Source organism: Dipodomys ordii, unplaced genomic scaffold, assembly GCF_000151885.1.
Source record: "Dipodomys ordii isolate 6190 unplaced genomic scaffold, Dord_2.0 Scaffold9, whole genome shotgun sequence".
NCBI lineage: Eukaryota > Metazoa > Chordata > Mammalia > Rodentia > Heteromyidae > Dipodomys > Dipodomys ordii.
Window position 1 is genome coordinate 1,794,074 of NW_012267225.1, and position 14,729 is coordinate 1,808,802.

Consider the following 14,729-nt stretch of genomic DNA (forward strand, 5'->3'; position numbering starts at 1 on the left):
TTCTGTTACATTCTAAACTAAAGTCTCAAGCTTCTCAGTGCCAGGAACTGTGTCACCTACTTTCCATTCTTTGTAAGCTAGTGCTTCACACAGGATTTGAAAGACCACAGATGGACTTCTTGTTAGCCAGCCACACATATGATATTAACCACACTGATGGGATTTTACAGTCTTGATTAGCATCGATAATGTGAAAAGGAAGTACTAATATTATGAAGTGCATAGACATTTTGCTGGCACATTTCAGGCTTCATTGTATAATGTGCCAGCATGTGAAAGTAATAAAGACACTTGTTAATTGTTGGGGACTATGACTGGCTATGTATAAACACTTTGGGACTAATTTTGGGGGCTAATTTTTAGTGTCGGATTTCTCTCTGATATGCTTTGTTCCAAGGCCACTAATGGGTATTACAAATTAACAGCAAAAATGTCAATTCTTCATATTGACAGCTTCTACTTTCCAACTTCCTTTGAAGCCAAATTTTAGGAATCTGAGGTTGTAGGCTTTTAAAGATTCATTTAAAGATAATTATTAATAAAAAATGAATGATCCCTCCTGTTGTTTGTATCTCTATGACACATGGACTCAGAGTCATATTCTGGGGATTTGTGTCCTTGCACAGGTAATGGAACCTCTCTGTGTCTTAATTTTCTCACCATAAGATACATAGCCACCAGAGAGTCTTGGTGAGAGGAAAGCAGTACTGCAGGGGAATTGCTTGTAAGCAGTCACGTGGTAGCAGTTATTGCTTCTACCTGCTTGGTTTTGTATACAAAGCAAGTTCATCTTAGTGCAGTCGCTGTAACTCAGGAGAGTGGGAGGACTTTGTAAGTCCTGGCGTTAACAGTGAATACAGAGCAGAGAAAGGAAGTTGATGCACACAGAACCTGTTCTGTCATACTGGTGATTGAAAATGGCTTCCCCTAAGAGAGATCATTAAAGTCAACTGTTAAGATAGGCCTGTAAAACAAATGGCAATTTACTTTTCATCAGTATTAAAGATAAAAATGGGTAAGGATGAATGTAGATTGGAATGGCATTGCTGCTTTTTACTGAAGAAGAATAATTTTTAGGAAGCAGTTCACGGGACTTAACAGTATTTCACATGTGACAGGCATACTTGTAAATGTGAGGAAGGCAGATGCTGACTAACGGCAGCCTCCATCCAAGAGTTGTGAAGTGGGAATGAGTCTCTTAGAGCTTTGCAGAGGCCAGAACGTCTATTTTGAACCACAGTGAGTTTTCCATTATCCCTCAGTAGATCATTGATCTTGTGAATCATCTTAGGCTCCAGGAACTCTTACCTGTACATTGAGAATGATTAGTTGGATGTTTAGATAAAAAAAAAAATGAATGCATTTTGACTGCATTAACAGACCAAAGTACAAGCCCTGGGAGTGATTAAATTTGCCTTTCAATATGGATATCTACCTTTCCTCCTGTGCCATTATGGATGTTCACAGGCTTGCATGGAACTTGGCAGCGCTGAGTTCCGTTGACTCTCTCAGGTATCACTAGTGTTGAATTCAATTATCATAAAAGCTTGATATTTCTTGGGATTGTCAAATTGCTTCTTTTTGCTTAGATACCTCCATCCTCTATGTCCCAGGCTCCCTGATTGCATCTACTGTGCCACCTTCTAAAATGTTCTCTTTACCATTTTGAGCCACATCTTTTTCATATTCCGAATATAAGACTCAAATGCTTTGGCTGCCCAAATCACAGTAATATTTAGTGTTGGGTCTTATAAATTTCCAGGATTACTGGCTCATTTTGGAAACTGGTGTTTTATATAGACATAGAAAGTTCTTTTAAGTTTATTTTAAATGCTGGTTATAAAGTTACCTTAAGGCTGGGTAATGGAGACTCACACCTGGAATTTTTGCTACTCAGGAGATTGAGTCATGGAGGATACAGATTTCAAGCCTACCTACGCATAAAAGTCTTTGAGACTCAATTTCCAATTAACTAGCAAAATTCTGGACTACTGATGTGGTTCAAGTAGTAGACTGGCAGTCTTGAACAAGAAAGCCAAAGGAAAGTGTTAGTTCAAACTCTGATACCAGTGTTTATAAGTACATTTGTGTGTGCATGCATGCACGTACATACGCACACACATGCACATAATGTGATCTTAAAGTAGAAGGCAAGAAGATAGGAAAGAATAATGGAAAGTATAACGCAGACCAAGACAGATTGCACATATAAGTGGACATGTTAAATAGAAATCCCTTTGTACAGCCACTTGAAGTATCCAGAAGAAAAAATAAAGTAGAAAGGCAGCTGGAAAATGGAAGAATGTACTTTTTTTGTTTCAGTAGCTAGTATTTTAAATGTTTAGAGAAGTTATACCTTTGTGTTTTTCCCCTAAGGGTATCCTCCTTTAGTCTCTTTGTGTGTGAATGCCTAGAGTCCTGTAGAGGTTATCATGTTATATTTTAGATCTTTATCAGTTATATTTTAGACCTAGCTTCCACATATGAGAGAAAACATGCGCCATTTGTCTATCTCTCTGACTTTGACTTACCTTGCTTAGTATGATTTGTTCTAGGTCCATTCATTACCCTGCTGATAACACAATTTTATTTTTGTAATGGATGAGTAAAATTCCATTATGTATATGACATCACATTTTATCAATCCAACCATCTGTTGTAGTGCATCTGGATTGTTCCTGTAACTTGGCTATTGTGAATAGTACAGCAATGAACATGGATGAGCAAGTGTCTTTACCATATCCTAACTTGTAATGATCTGGGTAGGTGCTCAAGAGTGGTATGGCTGAGTTACAGGGAAATTCTATATTTAGTTTTTTGACATATCACCAAACCTCCTTCAAGGGTGGTAACATGACTTTACATTCCCATTAACAATGCAGTAGGGCTCCTTTCTCCCTATATGTTCATGCTAGCATGTGGTGGTGTTCAAATTCTTGATATAGGCCAATCTAACTAGAGTGAGATTGAATCAAAGTTGCTTTGATTTGCATATCCTTTATGGCTGGGGATATTGAACATTTCCTCATGTGTCTATTTGTCATTCTGAGAAGTCACTTCTGAGAATTCTCTCTTAAGCTTCTTTGCCCATTTATTGTTGGATTATTAGTTTTGGGGGAGGTGTTTGTCTTTTGAGCTCCTAGTATACTTTGGTTATTAGGTAGAAGAATGTACTTTATAGTTTCCTGATTCATTTCTGAAATTCAAAGTTCAAAGTTTGGTGTATAAGAATATGTAGATATTTCAAGTCAAACTTTTACAGAGAGGTTGAGATACACCACCCTTCCAGAATGAACCCTATCATTTAGGGTTCGATTAATTAATGATTTTATTACATCATTGAGTATTGGTAACTAACTCAATCATCAGCCCCTCTTTTTCGCCAGCTGGGGTCGAAGAATGAATGTTGCCACCCCTAATTCGTTTCTTGTTTTTTCTGGTAACAAGCCCTTATCCTGAATTTATCTAGGGGCTTGCCTAGAGTCCCCATTAGAACCAACGATGCTCTCCTTCCCCAGGGAATTCCCAGGCCTTTAGGAGCCATGAGCCAGGAACTGATGGCAGAGCCACATACACAAGTTATTTGCCACCCACCTGGAATGTAGAAATGATTGAGGATGTAGCAGATCTGAGCCATGGATGACAAAGGGAAACCAGTTTCAAAACTTTTGGAGTAATATTCACTGAGTATTATGCTGAATTTGTGGGGGTTTTTTTGTTGTTGTTGTTGGTCATGGGGCTTGAACTCTGGGCCTGAGAGCTGTCCCTCAGCTCTTCAGCTCAAGTGCTCTACCACTTCCAGTTTTCTGAGTGGTTTACTGGAGATAAGAGTCTCATAGACTTTTACTGCCTAGGCTGGCTTTGAACTGAGATCCCCAGATCTCAGCATGAGCCACCTGTGCCCGGCTCTGAATTTGTTAATTCATTGTTTAATTGATTTGTTTAATTGTTTAACTCATTTAATTTAATTTTTTGTCCTACATAGGATCACGCATGGTTCTGATAGCTAAGCTCATATCAGATATCAGAGATATCTATTGATTGACAGGTAAACAAATAGATGCTCTGGCAGAGAAGGAAGAGATTGTGTACTGCCTTCATGACCTCTTTAGAGATGAGGCAATGTGCTTTGAAGTCATTACTGATAAGCACCTGTAACATGGCCCACAGCCCTGGATGGAGAGGGTATTTAAGCAGCACCTTACTATATACTTTATTTCAAGGATAAGCAGCCAATGTCTGGTCATTGTCCTATAACTGTGTATTCAGTAAGGCAGCAGACTGGACAGGTCTCCCTGCAGTGGACCTCAGGGTCACAGAGCTTTTCACACAGCATAAGGAGCTATCACTGAGAAACCTTTTTCTAAGAACAAAGGATGTAGCATGGGTTTGCACTTAGCTGAAATTTTCAGGTCAGCGAATCAAGGTCAAATGAAGATGTGCTCAAAGTCAAACTGTGAATGAACTTTTGTTGTAGGCTTGTTTGGGAAGCTGGCTGTACTCAGAGAGTAAATTTTGGAGAAAAATGATGAGACATTGGAGGCACCCAATGAAGAGGTGAAGGCAATGGGCAGACCAGAAGTACAGATTACTAGGAAGTGTCTCCAACAGTTGAAGCAAGTGGGAAATGGGAAATTTCCCCAAGAGCCTTGGAGATAGAAGATACCAAGATAGATCTTAAGTAGGGTTAAACTTTGTATTTTTGAAAGGATTTGTGTAGCAAGGAAGAGCATCCTGTAGCAGAGAGGTAAACAGAATGACTAGAGTGAACTATTGCTTTTATCTTGGCTATTAATCACCAATGTATTACCAGTATTACCCATTACCAACACCAATATGTATTACCAATGGCCATTATTACCAGTATTAATTACCAGTGTATCATTTGTGCTCAAGGGTGTGGTTCTACTGTCAGCCAGCAAACTTGTTGAGTGTGTTCAGGGAAATTTTACTGTATTATAATTTTAGAATAAAAGGCTTAAGGGGAAAATATTTACCTGCACAATTAATTCACAAATATGTCTCAATTCCTACCTAAGAGGGACTGGAAACACTGATGTCTGACAGGAAAATTTGACTTTTAATCTCCTTTTGTTACTTTTTATACAGTACTGGGGTTGGAACACAATGCCCTCCTACTTGAAAGGCAGGCAGGCATTCTACTGCTGAAACATGCCACCAGCCCTGTTTTTGCACCAAATATTTTTTTTTTTGAGATATTGGGCAGGGGTGGGAACTCTAACTTCCCGTCCAGGCACATTTAGGCTTCCTATTGAGATGGAATCTTGTGAACTTTTTTTCCTTTTGTCCAAGTTGATCTGGACCTGAGATCTTCCTAATGTCTCAATCATGCAGCTGGAATGACTGACATGCATCACTTTGCTCACCATTTGGTTGAAAAGGGTCTTCCACATATGCCCACTTGGGCTTCAAACCATTATCGTGTGAATCTCAGCTTCTTAGGTACCTAGGATGACAGGCATGAGCCAGCCAGCACCTGGAGATTTTAAATTAATTTAAGTTAGGTGTCAGTTAACCCAAGTGGGGTGTAGTTCTTGTCTTAGAAGTTGTGGTTTATCGCTCTGCCTTGCTTAGTCTGTTACTGTGCATAACTTGTTTTTCCTTTTCTGACCCAGTTTCCCCAGCCAGCATTAAAAGCAAATGCTTTCGTTTGCAACATCAATGATGAAAGTAACCACATACACCAAAGAATATTGCCTTGTACTTTCATTCATGCATAGATTTTTTTTATAAAGTGTTGATTATAAGTTCTTAAGGAATTCATAAAAGTTGCAGCCTTGGTTGAAAGCCATTGGCTGCATTTAAGAGAATATTTCCTTGTGCTTTTTTTTCCTTTTGCATATAATTTTTATGGAGTGTTGATTGTTAGTTCTTAAGGAATTTACAAAGCGTTAGAATGAGCTAGATGCTTTGATTCATTTTACTCATACTTTACTGGATCCTTTCTTTCTGATTAGTCCCGGATGTGGCACTATTTTTTTCACCAAGATCTGCATGTGTTACACATTTTTGTGGACAGAGAAGCTTGCACTTGCTCTGGGGACAAAAAAAAATGAACTAGTTCTTGTGGTTCTGCAGACATTTATATTCTGTTTGTCTCTCTCTCTCTCTGTTTATTTTAAGCAAAGTAGTAGAGCCTCAGTAGTTTCAAAATAGTTCTTCTTCCCTGGGCATTTGTTGGATGCAGTAATAGTGCCAGGGGGAAGGAAGCAGGCACAGTCTGATGGGGCTATGACTGGTCTACAGATTTGGATATAAAATGGCATCATTGAATTAATTAAAACCCCACTTAGATTTGTAGATAAAAAGCAATAGGTCCATATATATACATATATATATATATATATATATATATATTTTTACTTCATACCCAGATGATGTGTTTGGACATAGGAAGATTTATTTGTGGCTATTATTTCCTCAGGGGCACACTGCAAATACATTTATTTATCTGCTACTACTTATACAGAATATGAGTTATGAGGCGACCTCCATCTCAGCAAGATAAATTCTGGCATCCACAGTCTAGCCAACCTCATCTGTCGCCACAGAGCTGAAGTGGATATTGAAATTTGTTTTCACAAGTAGGCAGGGAAGCCCCCGTGCTCGCTCACACACATCAGGTTGCTGGGAGCAGGTTATAAAATAGCCAGATGCCTATTAAAAAGTGTGTGTATGCGGGGGTGGGGGGAGTGGGGGGGTTGTTGCTTCTCTTGTTGTATAGGAGTCAAGTTCTGATCACCCCACAGGGCAGCTTTGCATTCCTGTGGGGCTCACTCCCAATAATGGTGATCCAGTGAAGAGTACAGGAGTCCGAATGGACTGTCACCAGAGGGTGTATGCTGATGCCTTGTGATGCAGCTGTGGTATCAAGAGGCCACGTTTTCTGCTTTCCAAAGATGCTGTGTTTAAGATGACAGATCGCCTCTATTACTCCGCTGTATTTCGGCAGATAGCTCCTAGGAAGATCAAAGTAATGCAACATGTGATGGGAGGTTTTTTTGTGTTTTTGCTTAGTGTACATTGCAGACATGGCCACAAAGGCTTGTTGCTTCTCTCTTGGAAAAGCAATTTCAACTGCAGAAAATAATTAAATCTGCAGTACCTCACCATAATGAGAAATTTGACATGGGGGAAGGTTAATTATTTCCATCAGATCTGAGTTGTCCAAGAAAACGCTCAAGGACGGCAAAAAGCATGCTCATGTGCGCACACGTGCACACACACACACACACATTGCTAGTGTGTTCACAGGTCCCTCTTGCTCAACACTCTCATCTTCCCCCATACAGGATCACACAGATTTGCGAAGCCACCTCTTCACAGTTGGAATGAAGCTAGAGACAGTGAATATGAGCGAACCCTTTCATATCTGTCCTGCATCAGTGACGAAGGTGGGTTTTCTTCCTTTGCACCACTTCATATGACTCAAATGAGCCTTTCAGCTCAAAGCAAATTGTACTGTGCAAGAACACACAGCAATAGCAAACAGCCAGAGAGGGATCACTGTCTCTCCAATCCAGTTCAGCTCTAAGCTCTTTCTGCTGTAGGCCACAGAAATTGTCCAATCAGAGGCCTCCTGCAAGTTGCAGAAGTTGTCTTGTCAGAGGCCCCCTCTTAGAAGGAACAAGGTGACTTCCTTGTTGTGATAGTGGTCTATACAGAGTTGCATGCTGTAATCCTTCTAAAAAATAACGTGTTCTTCCTGAATGATAGTAGGGACTCTAATCCATTTGTACTTAGAAGCTGAAACTGGTTTCCTCAAGCTAAGATTTCTCCCTTCTTTTCCTCATCTGCCTTCATCAACTTAAAGCAATTGAAAATGAAATTACTTTTATTATAGAAAGCATAGTTTTTGATGAAATGATCAAATCTTTTAAGATTATAAGACCTTTTCTTCATAAAAGAAATCTCAGTGGTGTCAACTATGGTACAATTAATTTAAATGTCTTCTTAAAGCCAGGCACTGGTGGCTCATGCCTGTAATCCTAGCTACTCAGGAGGCTGAGATCTGAGGATTATGGTTTGAAGCCAGCCTGGACAGGAAAGTCCATGAGATTCTTATCTCCAATTAACCAGCAAAATGCTGGAAGTGGACTTGTGGCTTAAAAGGTAGAGCATTGTTGAGCACAGAAGCTCAGGGACAGTGCCCAGGCCCTGAGTTCAAGCTGCAGAACTGGCACCAAAAACAAAAAACAAACAAAACAAAACAATAAAACTAAGGGAGGAATTGACATATGGTTTGGTTAATAGACTTTTGTACATTTATTTCAAAAGGAGAGGTTTTTTGTTTTGTTTTTCCCTTGAACTTGAGTTTAAACTCAGGACCTTACACTCTGCTTAGCTTTTTTTTTTAAAGCACTTTACCACTTGAGTCACAACTCCACTTCTGACTCTTTGCTGGTTAATTGGAGATAAGAGTCTTATAGACCTTTCTACCTGAAACTCAATCTTCAGGTCTCACTCTCCAAGGGACCTAGGATTACAGGTGTGAGCTACCAGGACCAATTATACCTTTTTAGCCACTGGATCAACTTAATATTATACGTGGAAATGCTGGTTTGTGCTCCAGTCTCTCTGATGAAATACATTATCTTCCTGGGGAAGAGGCAGGGGCGTGCAGTGACGCTGTGACACTATTACATATGTGATATGGAAGAATTCATCTCAACTTTTAATTTTTCTTCTTTCAGGTTTTTAACAATCATTTTTTTCAAGTAACTATTGATGACCTCAGACCAGAACCTAATAAACTGTCAATGCTGTGCCATGCAGATTCTGTAGGGATTTTGCCAGTACAATGGTGCCTTAAAAATGGAGTCAACCTCACTCCTCCTAAAGGTAGGTATTGTTAGAAAGCTTGGAGGGATTCGAGTGACTCAGGGTGGTGCCTTATTGTCATTGTAGTGATACTTTTGTTTAACTGGACAGGCTTGTGTTGGGTTGGGTTGGGATTCAGTGGATCTAGTGCTTTTTTTCCTGGTTAGATTGTCCTGCGTGTTGACTGCAGCTCCATCGCCGGGGGTGGAGGGGTTGAGGAAGGCTCCCCTGTTCCCCCTCCCCAGCTATTCTGACAACCTTTGTTCCTCCACTAGTTTATTGAATAATTGGTAGCTGGGCTGCTGTTGTTGCCAAGGGACTGAAGTTAAGGGTTTGACAATGTCTGAGAAATGCCTTTGGAAGTGCAACAAAATGCAAATAAGACATTTCTTGAGATTTTATGTCCAACAAGTCCTGTTTTCTCCAAGGAGTCCCATTGCTGTCTGGTCTTTAACAGTTTGATGCTATAAGACATTACAGGAATTCACTAGGAATCCAGTAAGCATTACAGTCATTTTAGACTGGGATCCAAGCATGGCATGCTTAAGAAGTAGCACCCTTATAGTTAAGTAAAGTGGATTGTCCTCCTCAGCTTACCTAAGGTGCACTCAGCGTAGACTATATAGTAGAAAGGTGAGAATTTAAGAAAGGAGTTGATGAGGGGCTGGGAAGGTGGCTCAGTGGTAGAGTGCTTGCCTTGCATGCATGAGGCCCTGGGTTCGATTCTGCAGTACTACATAAGCAAAAAGAAAAAAGCCGGAAGTGGTGTTGTGGCTCAAGTGGTAGAGCGCTAGCCTTGAGCTGAAGAGCTGAGGGACAGCGCCCAGGCGTAGAGTTCAGGCCCCACAACCGGCCCCCCCAAAAACTAAATAAAAAAAAGAAAGGAGTTGATGAGGGCTGGGAAGGTGGCTCAATGGTAGAGTGCTTGCCTAGCATGCGCAAAGCCCTGGGTTCGATTCCTCAGTACCACATAAACAGAAAAAGCCAGAAGTGGCGCTGTTACTCAAGTGGTAGAGTGCTAGCCTTGAGTAAAAGAAGCTCAGGGACAGTGCCCAGGCCCTGAGTTCAAGCCCCAAGTCTGGCAAAAAAAAAAAAAAGAAGGGAGTTGATGGCAACAGCAGAGGAGAAAATTGGAAAGATTAGAAAAGTGAATTTGCTGAGGGTAGATTTTAACAGTCGGTCATAAAAGAAAGTGTGGTTTATATCCATCTGGGTACTAACCTTTTCAAGTTACGATGATTTTGGGTATTTACCACCTGTGAAGAATAATTTCCTGCTCACCTGGAGGAATCCTTTACTTGTGTTGTGCCTGACTTCTCTGCAGCATCGTTTTCCTCTCCTCCTTCCTGGAAGGAGATGCTTTTCCGTGTTTACACCTTAGCTGTTGGCTCTACAGTCATGGCACCTGGTCTATTGCTGCTATGGAGAACTCTTATATAACAGCTGTTACTAGTCATTGGTTTGTTTTTTCAGTTATTCCTTTTTCTTAGCTTTAAGTGTTTATATGAAAGGATTTCAATTCCACATATCAGTTTGTGAGTACAGGGAATCTCGATGTCACTCTTTCACCATTCTCCCTCATCTGTCCCCGTCTACTCACCTCCTCAATTTACCTAGCTCCATTTTCATGTATGTACATTGAATATTGGAACTGCATTCTCCCATCCTTTCTCTCTTCATTCACCTGTCCCCTTCCTCTTGATCTTAAACTGTAGCCTTTCCCCAACACATGTTCCAGTTCTGTGGAATTCTGTTAAACTGTTAGTTGTTCAAAGGAGTTCCACCAATGGAATCTTCCCCTGCCTATACCATATTTCAGTTAATATGTTCATTTTATATGCACTTGATCCTATATGGTCTTATATAATTTAGACTTAACTTCCACATAAAGAAAACATGACATCTTTGTCTCTCTGAGCCTGACTTAGTTCATGTAACTGTTTTGTCCAGGTCCATCCATTTCTCTGCAAAGGATATAATATCATTCTTCCTGATGAATGAGTAAAATTCTATTGCATATATCCAATCACTGTCTTAAGTGTCTGACTCATTTAGTCCTCAAAAGAATGCCGTGAAGCCACTTAGACACAGAGAGATTATATGCTCAAGGTCCCACAGATTGGGAGTGGCAGGCAAGAGGCCTGGCTCTGACTCTGTGTGCTTCATGATGCACATAACTCCTCTGTGTGTGTTTGTGTTTCAGTTCCCACTAGCCTTTGGACCTAATCATTGTGCTTCTGTTTTCAAGACTCAATGTGGACTCGTACAGTAGGCTTCAGGTGCTCTGCAAAATCAAACAGATCATAAGTCTTAAGTATTTTTATAAACCTTTAATATGGCCACCCAGCTTTCTCTTATTGGTGATCTGTTGGTAGTAGATAAGATGGACTTTCCTATTATGGAATTCAAGAACCCATCACCTGCCAAGTTTGAAAGCCCATCCTATCCTAGGGCCATCTTTGTTTCTTCTAACTTGTGTAATAAATTATGTAGGGGATGGAGCCAGTGTCACTGAAAGGAGCTTTTTCTACCTATCTAAAGTATTGCTTGGTTAAGCTTTGAAAATTTCTAGTAAATAATTGGATCTGTTTAGAAATTCCAAAAGGAAATATATTTATATCAATGTTTTGGTTGCTTGATTAGTCCAATTGTGGCAGGAGCTTCACTGAACGAGTATCATTAGAGTTTTTAGATGCGTATCCTATGAACTGTATGAAAATAAATTGTTGGCCTAGCTTGAATGGTTATGAGGAAAATAGGTGTGTCTATTTGGATACTTGGATTTTATGATATTCAAAGTTGTTTTATGTTAATATAATTGAATTTTTAAATATTCAGTGAGAGAACTACACAATACATTAATAAAGTTAAATATTTTTATATCTGAAGCTCTTTAATTCCCAATAACTGTACACTATTAATCTGTGTTTTGTTTATCACAAGTATTTGTGTTACTTGAAGAAGTAAAATTGTCTTTATGCAGCCTTCTGAGCGTTCACTCCTCTATAGAAACTAAAGCATGTCTTTTACAAAACCTTGAAGATGAAAGAATGTTTCTTCATAAATACGATAAATTCTTTGTAGGATAATGCTCACAGTGGTTGTTAGTGCCTGCCATGAAAAAAAGTCTCAGTGATAACTTTAGGGAGGCAAGAGTTTGAACTCAGAGCTTGGTTGTTGCTAACCTGGTATTCTTCATGTAGAATCATGTCCTCATCCCTCTGATGGACTGGTTATTTCTGACATAGGGTTTTACTTCCTGCCTGGGTGCACACCTAGACTGAGATCCTTTCATTCTTTACTTGCTGCAGTAGCTAGGGCAACAGGCACATGCGACTACACCCAGCTATTGCTTGAGAAGTGATCTTCCTTGTATGCACACATTGACCTGGACTAGGAGCCTTTTGATCTCCATCATCCAAGTAGCTAGGATTACAGGCATGAGCCGTTGATGCCCAGCTCCCTGATAACTTTTTAAAACCTTAAAGCATTCAAGAAATGATGGGTGTTATTAGTTCAGAATTTATAGTAATTTACTAGAGTTGTCTGGTGGCCTTGAGTCTGTTTGCGTGCAATAGAATTTTCACTTATTGACTAGTAAAAACAAGGAAAAAAACCCTTCTCCCCCAAAATACCCAAACACTAGCAACTTATATATTAAAAGTCAGGAATAGGACTAGATTAATACATAGTATAGGCAACACAATGACTCTTAGCAAACTTATCATAATGAAATAAATACAAATAAAAATCATATTCACATACTACATTTTTTTTAGTTGAGGTAAAAGTCCATATAGAGAAGAGAGGGATTTAGTTTTGATGAATGTAGAGAATCAAAGATTCTCAGACTTTACTGTGAAAAAGAGCCTGTGGATTAAAGTATATAGCATATAGACTATGTATAATAAATATAATTAAAGGGCTGGGAAGGTGACTCAGTGGTAGAGCGCTTGCCTTGCATGCCTGAGGCCCTGGGTTCGATTCCTCAGCACCACATAGGCAAAAAGAAAAAAGCCGGAAGTGGTACTGTGGCTCAAGTGGTAGAGTGCTAGCCTTGAGCTGAAGAGCTGAGGGACAGTGCCCAGGCCCAGAGTTCAGGCCCCACGACCAGACCTAAAAAATAAATAAATATAATTAAATAAATATAAATAATATAAAGTATAACATAATCTAATATAAAATATACAAAGGATGTGTGTAAGTTGTATACAAATATTGTGTCATTTTATATATGGAGCTTGTGCCCACATGGATTTTGGTGTCTGGATCGGGAAAATCAGTCTTCCTGGTACAGAGGGATGACTATACTATTTTTACCTTTTCAAGTTTCTATCTTTGTCTGTCTGTCTGTCTGTCTGTCTGTCTTTCCTGGCACTAGAGTTTGAATTCCAGGCATTATACTTGCTTCTATGGTGCCCTACCACTTGAGCCACTCCAGCATTCTGCTGGTTTTGGAAGTAGAATCTCACAATTTTCCTGCCCAGTTTAGCTTGGAACTATACTCCCGTGGGTGACGGACTTCTGAGTAGCAGAACCGTTTGCACCGAATTCTTCAAGTTTTTTAACTCAATACATGCTTTATGCTTTTAAAAGTAGAAGTTGGGCTGGGAAGGTGGCTCAGCGGTAGAGTGCTTGCCTTGCATGCATGAGGCCCTGGGTTTGATTCCTCAGCACCACATAAGCAAAAAGAAAAAAGCCAGAAGTGGCGCTGTGGCTCAAGTGGTAGAGTGTTAGCCTTGAGCTGAAGAGCTGAGAGACAGTGCCCAGGCCCAGAGTTCAGGCCCCACAACGGGACCCAAAAAAAAGAAGTATTTTGCCCCCTCATATTAGGAAGCACTTTGTAAGGTGGAGTCTTTGTTTTAACCTCAATCATTTTCTACCCGAGGAATTGAAGTTCTGTTGTTTTAAATGATACTGGAATCCTGAGGTTGTGGTTGATTTATTTTCTGCATACTAATAGTTAAAGTTTCTGCTGTTCTTACTCCCTGCATTCTCCATAAAAATCCATTCATCTCATTACTTCTGGGGAATTTTGGTAACCCTACATAGGACTAGCAGATGTTAATGAACCATGACTTTGAAGAAGTTGTGCATTCTGTATTTCTAGGGATTAATCTTCCAAGTGTGGAAGGCTGTTACACATTTGTGGCTTTATTTGTTGACCTCCCTTCCCATCTTACGACAGTGGAATATATTTATTTGTATAATTAAAATGAATAAGAATTTAGACGTGGTGGTTTTTGTAGTGTGGTTTAGGGTTTCCTTTTGAGGTAGTTTATTGGAGGCCTTATCTCAACCCAAAGGCTGGGAATCCTGCTGTGGAAGTTCTCAAACATCATTCCTTGCTTTATTCATATATAAATGGAGGAGCTTTTTAAAAAATATCAGTTTGTTATATTTGCTTTAAATTCTGAGGTTTATTTTTAGAATATGTAGGATTTATTATCCTTGTTGCCAGATAATTTCACATGTTTTCCAGGAATTAATTACAGGGTTGAGATTCCTTTAAAAACCATGAACACTGCTTGCAGTTTTGAGTTGACTTGTTTCTAAATAATATTAGGTGGGAAGCAGCTGAAGAAACGAAGGGCATCTGGTGCTGAAAGAGACTGCAAAGGACACAGATCTTCCAAGGCTTTGTTTTGGCTCTATTGCTATTAATTTTTTTAAGTCTATCCCCAGACCTTAGAGACAAGATATTTAAGCCAAAACAGATGAGGAAATTTCAGTAGCTTTCTTTCAGTGTTTTCCCTGTTAAGGAAAGGCTAGAACCTTGCAGTTTTGATTCCATTAATTTAAACCCAGTAAACAAACAACATGCCGACCTCAGAGGTCCTATTAAAAGTTCAGATTGAACAAATTCATAAATAGAGGAAGTAGAAAGG

At 39.6% G+C, this 14,729-nt stretch overlaps 1 protein-coding gene across 1 annotated transcript in view; it reads left to right on the plus strand.

Moving 5' to 3' along the window:
• The window catches only part of Sfmbt2 (Scm-like with four mbt domains 2), a 136,995-nt gene that overhangs the window by 71,099 nt on the left and 51,167 nt on the right, over positions 1 to 14,729 (plus strand). Inside the window, exons 8-9 of the mRNA XM_013009375.1 lie at positions 7,314 to 7,415; positions 8,715 to 8,862. Of these exons, the coding sequence (XP_012864829.1) occupies positions 7,314 to 7,415; positions 8,715 to 8,862 (250 nt within the window). The remainder of the gene's footprint in view (positions 1 to 7,313; positions 7,416 to 8,714; positions 8,863 to 14,729) is intronic.